Raw genomic sequence first — 6,000 nt, forward strand, 5'->3', positions numbered from 1 at the left:
TGGAGTCGATTAATAGAGTCATGAATCAGTGGAGTCGGTTAATAGAGTCACGAATCAGTGGAGTCGATTAATAGAGTCAGGATTAATAGAGTCACAAATCAGTGGAGTCGATTAATAGAGTCAGGATTAATAGAGTCACAAATCAGTGGAGTCGATTAATAGAGTCATGAATCAGTGGAGTCGGTTAATAGAGTCACGAATCAGTGGAGTCGATTAATAGAGTCATGAATCAGTGGAGTCGGTTAATAGAGTCAAGAATCAGTGGAGTCGATTAATAGAGTCACAAATCAGTGGAGTCGATTAATAGAGTCATGAATCAGTGGAGTCGGTTAATAGAGTCGCGAATCAGTGGAGTCGATTAATAGAGTCATGAATCAAGTAAATCAAAAAATTGTCAATTGTATGAAAATAAATATAAAAACCATAAAGTCTGTTAACTATTATTACCTACATTGGAATGAATATAATTTAATTCAATTCATTTGAACTTATAACTTATGATTGCTCAAAAACAGTCCAAATTTATGAAACCTACATATTTATTTCTAACAAACCACCAAAACAACATAAATATTACTCTGAAAAGTTTTCGTATTAAATAAATTAATTTTGCTTGCATGAAATTTCACTTTCATGTGAGATTTAATAAGAGTGATGAATTTTTCATGCTGAAATGGTTCATTAATAGGAAGACATATTTATGTTCATCCTCAAGATTCATTCCAAACATGTGTGAGATATGGAGAAAAGGTGAAAAACATTTCACAAACATTTTTGACACTAATATAACTTCATAGATCATTTTACAGAAAGTATTTTTGACACTAATGGTGCTCCATACATACTGGGTCAAAATGAGCCGAACACATGACTAAAAATGTAATCATAAAAATCTGGAACAAATAATAATGTGTATTTTGAGGGTCTTAAAACATTTGCAAAGTTCCGTTCCCTTACTAAAAACTATGCATTTTTTTCCCCGAAATTTTTATGTATCTCTTTCAGGTCAAAACAAAGTTATGAGGATTAAGAACAATTACTCATTTTGATACATTTTTCAGAAAAGAAGCTTTATGAGGATTAAGAACATTCACTCAATTTGATACATTTTTCAGAAAAGAATCTTCTTAAGTAAATGTATCTCACCTTAAGAATGTTCAGATGTTTGTACTGGAAAACAAGACAGAAATACTAAGTACGAAAATCATCTTAGGTTACATATACAATCCTGGTTCCCTGAGAAAGGGAACATCTCAGGTTACATATGTAAGCTTGGTTGCCTGAGAAGGGAACGAGACACTGCGTCCTCTAGGGGTCGCTATGACTAGAGGACGCAGTTCGATGTTCCCTCGAAAGGGAACAATTATTAACCCATTCAACACATTAGAATAAATTATCTGGACCAAATATATCATTTTATTCAATAAACATTTAAACGTCAGAAATATTTGTACCAAAGAGTCCAAAAGGTCTCATGAAACTGATACAAAATCACACACGGTCATGGGTTACTGGGAATGAACGAGCAATAAAGCTGATGAAATATAGTTCTGGCATGTTTGATCACCTTCATTGAGTTGTTTACGGCACATCGAAACAAATCTTCTGAGCACCTATAGATAAAAATCACACGTCCTCATTAAAACAAAATAAGTTTGTTTCACTTCATTAACACGGCAAACATCCAGAGATCACTGCATCTTCAGAGTCGTTTCTGAGTTTCCTTGCGTCATTAAAGCCGTTCATAATGGCACAATAAGGCATCTGAAGTGGTACAATCGACATCAAGCCTTTGAAATACAACATTAGCCCTTTAAGACTGACAGACATGAAGAAGATCATCTCTGATGGGGAGTTTGTTCTGAACTCATGAGACATGTCCTTCATCATACTCTTATGATATTGACATAATGGATCGATGTGGTGAAAGCATCACAGAATCCAATGATAGACTTACACTGACTCAAACGATCTATCTGAACATTGCTGCTGCTGTATAGAGCTCACACATGAGTTCCAACAGAGTTAAAGGAATAATATTTATGAAAATATTAAAGGAAGAATTCATTGCTGAAAGAGGGGCTTTTTTTAATAAAAATTGGCTGAAGATGCAGCTGTCAGATGTCTGACGAATGATATAAAGGATTAGATGTTCATATCTTTCTTTCTTCAGTTCCTCATTTTTGAGGAAAGCATTTTAGGAATGTTCTCCATATAGTGAACTTCTATGGTGCCCCGCGAGTTTGAACTTCTAAAATGTAGCTTAAATGTAGCTTCAAATGGCTCTAAATGATCCCAAACGAGAAGGGTCTTATCTAGCGAAACTATCAATTATTTTCTGCAATAAATATACAATTTATACACTTTTTAATGAGATGAGACCTAACTGTCTTAAACCGGAGTGCACAGAGTACACATGTGCATCACAGAGCTAGACAAGACAAGCATTTGTGGTTAAAAAGTGTATAAATTGAATTTATTATTATTTTTTTTAATTTCACTCGTTTCACTAGATAATACCCTTATTCTTCGGCTGGGATTGTTTACAGCCCTTTGCATTTAAACTGCATTTTGGAAGTTCAAACTCTCGGCCACAATAGAAGTCCACTATATGGAGAACATTGCTGAAATGTTTTCCTCAAAAAAAATATTTCTTTACAACTGAAGAAAGAAAGGCATGAACATCTTAGATGACAAGAGGTTGAGTAAATTCTCTGTTTTTTTGTTCTGGAAGTGAAGTAATCCTTTAAATGACTTGTTTTACATCATCAGCCAGATATTTGTTGACAAACAAGTGGATGATCTGGTTGCACTGCTGTAATAATACAAAACTGATTTAAAATGAGCAGATTCATCCTTTAACTAAATCGTTCCCACTTCAAATATGAACATATAGTCATAAAAGTCATATGAGCCAGTTTTATGGTACTTTTAGGATATTTTTATGGGGCTTTTTTGTCATTTTTGGAGAGTTTTTATTATTTTGTAAGACGTCTCTTTTCCTCACAATTCTGCATTTATAAACAGTGAAAAACATCAAAAACAGTGAAATATTATTGCAATTTCAAACAGCTGTTTTCTATGTGAATATTTATTAAAATGTAATTGATTCCTGTGATCAAAGCTGAATTTTCAGCATCATTACTGCAGTCTTCAGTGTCACATGATCCTTTAGAAATCATTCTAATATGCTGATTTGCTGCTCAACAAACATTTCTGATTATAACTTAAGCAATGTTGAAAACAGTTGTGCTGCCCAATTGTTTTGTGAAAACTGTCATACATTATTTCTCAAGATTCACTGATGAATAGAAAATTCAAAAGAAGAGTAGTTATTTAAAACAGAAATCTTTTAAAACATTATAAATGTCTTTACTGACACTTTTGATTCATTTAATGCATCCTTGATGAATACAAATATTATTTTGAAAAAAAAACCCACTTTTGAATAGTGTATCACAGGTAGTGTTCCCACAAAAATATTGGGCGACACAACTGTTTTTAACATTGCTAATAATCAGAAATGTTTGTTGATGAAAATAAATGATAATAATAACAATGATAATAATCAGAAATGTTTCTTGAGCAGCAAATCAGCATGTTGAATGATTTCTAAAGAATCATGTGACATTGAAGCTGAAATGATGTAATGATGCTGAAAATTCAGCTTTTATCACAGATATAAATTACAATTTAAAAGATATTAACATATAAAACAGTTATTTTAAATTGTAATAATATCTCCCATTTTTACAGTAATTTTCAAATAAATGCAGCCTTGGTGAGCAGAATAGACTTCTTTCAGAAACCTGAAAAGCTGAACAGTGGTGAAGGTGTCCGGTGCATTTGACAGTCCGAATGGAATCGCAAAGTTTGGTCTCAGATCTCAGTCCAGACTCTCTCAGGTGAGTTTGTTTCCAGCGGCAGGGTTGGGTCCACACCAATAGAGTTTCTCCTCCAGCCGCTTCTTCCTCCAGCGGCACAGCAGCAGCATGCGGAAGGTCTTCTGGAAGGTCTTGTTGCAGAGCGCGTAGCACATGGGGTTGACAGTGCTATTAACGTAACACAACCAATATCCCAGATGCCAGAGCGACAGTGGGATGCAGTCGGAGCAGAAGGTGGAGATCAGCACCATGATGTTGTAGGGCGTCCAGGTGAGGATGAAGGCCAGCAAGATGGCGCTCAGAGTCTGCGCCGCCTTCTTCTCTTTGATCAGAACCATCCTCTTCCTTTTGGTGATCTGGCTTTTCAGCGTGCCGTCCATGGGTTTGGAAGAAGACGAGGAGGACGGAGCATTCACAGACTCGGCTGATGAGAAAGACGAAGGCTTTTCGTCTCCGTTAGCGCTCTTAATCGGACGAACGTCTTTGAATTTATAAGAAACGCACTTCTTGTTTCGAGCAGGACTCGTCTTGGAGTTCTCCTCTTTGGAGACGCAAGGAGAAGCCGAGCGCTCTTCATCTTCGGATGAAGCGTAGCTAAAGTTGGTCAGCTGCTCGTCCACAGGTTTAGACGACCAGGACGTCTCTTTAGAGGTGAAACACGAACGAATCTTTTGATTCGGAACGTCTGAATTGGTCGAAGAGTTGACTCCCTGAAGCTCAGCCAGATCTTTAGTGCGTCTTTCGGTTTCCTTATAAATCCGACAGTAGAGGATGGTCATGATGGATACGGGAATATAAAAGGCGGCTATCGCTGTTCCAAATGTGATCACGGGTTCGGAGAAGAACTGGATCTGACACTGTCCTTCAGGAACCGTTCGCTTCCCCACAAAATACTGCCAGCAGAGGATCGGCGGAGCCCAGAGGACGAAAGACACGAGCCAAGCCAAACCGATCATGATTCCGGCGCGCTTCGGCGTCCGTTTGGCACGATACGTCAGCGGCCTCGTGATGGAGAAGTACCGGTCGAAACTGATGACCAGCAGGTTCATGACGGACGCGTTACTGGCCACGTAATCCAAAGCCAGCCACAGATCGCAAGCCAGACTGCCCAGAGCCCAGCGGCCCATCAGGATGTAGGAGGTATAGAGGTTCATGGAGAAGACGCCGATGATAAGGTCGGCGAAGGCCAGGCTCAGCAGGTAGTAGTTGTTGACCGTCTTCAGCTGGCTGTTCACCTTGAAGGACAGCATCACCAGAACGTTGCCCACGATGGTGATGAGGCTGACCACGGCGGAGACGGTCGCTATGGTGACCACCTCCCACAAGCTGTGAGGGAGCAGGTGCGCGTCGGAGATGTTGGCGCTGATGGTGATGTTCTTCTCTCCATCCATAGTGATTCACATGCGGTTCAGCACGGCCATCTCCTGAGGAAACACAAAAACAGACATTAGATGCCATCAGAACAATGACTAAGAATGGGAAAGCTTCTACCATGCTGTGGCTAGAACAATATTTGGCTGAGATACAACTATTTGAAAATCTGGAATCCAAGGGTGAAAAAAAAAATGTAATATTGAGAAAATCGCCTTTAAAGTTGTCCAAATAAAATCTTAGCAATGCATATTATAATTCAAAAACTAAGTTTTAATATATATATACGATAGGAAACTTACTAAATATATTCCTGGAACATGATCTTAATGAAACAAAAATTTATAATTTTGAACCATTCAATGCATTTTTTGCCATTGCTGCAAATATACCAGTGCTACTTATGACAGATTTTGAGTCCAGGGTCACAAATAGAAATATTATATGAAAAAATGTCTAATTTAAATGAAATAAAAACTAAAAATGGAATGAATAAATAAATAATAATAAAAAAAAAAATCTAAATAGTTTGGACCTTTAATGTGGAGTTATATTTGTAAACTAAAATAATACTGAAAATGATAAATTTTGCATTAGCACTAAAATAAGTTTAAGCTGTAGCCCAAAATGTCTAACTGAAAATAAATAAAGACTAAAACTCTAAATAAATAAATAAATAAATAAATAGTCTGGACTTTTAATCTAGTGTTGTTTTTGTTAACTAAAAGTTAAATTATTTAAAAAT

At 36.9% G+C, this 6,000-nt stretch overlaps 1 protein-coding gene across 2 annotated transcripts; it reads right to left on the reverse strand.

Annotated features, from left to right (window-relative positions):
• Positions 1–3,409: 3,409 nt before the first annotated feature.
• chrm5a (cholinergic receptor, muscarinic 5a) lies at positions 3,410–5,275 on the reverse strand. Of its 2 annotated transcripts, XM_073827322.1 has the most exons (2): positions 4,408–5,275; positions 3,410–4,335 (listed from the first exon to the last, which is right to left on the reverse strand). In XM_073827322.1, the coding sequence occupies exons 1-2, from the start codon at positions 5,273–5,275 to the stop codon at positions 3,902–3,904; spliced, it is 1,302 nt and encodes a 433-aa protein (XP_073683423.1). In that variant the 3' UTR covers positions 3,410–3,901. The 2 variants fall into 2 exon arrangements, with proteins under 2 accessions (XP_073683423.1, XP_073683422.1); XM_073827321.1 differs by having other exon boundaries at positions 3,410–5,275.
• Between the last annotated feature and the right edge of the window lie 725 nt (positions 5,276–6,000).

Source organism: Garra rufa, chromosome 21, assembly GCF_049309525.1.
Source record: "Garra rufa chromosome 21, GarRuf1.0, whole genome shotgun sequence".
Taxonomy (NCBI): domain Eukaryota; kingdom Metazoa; phylum Chordata; class Actinopteri; order Cypriniformes; family Cyprinidae; genus Garra; species Garra rufa.

Bases quoted from the DNA above. Each gene is read 5' to 3' on its own strand.
- chrm5a (XM_073827321.1), bottom strand. From the start codon at position 5,275: ATGGATGGAGAGAAGAACATCACCATCAGCGCCAACATCTCCGACGCG.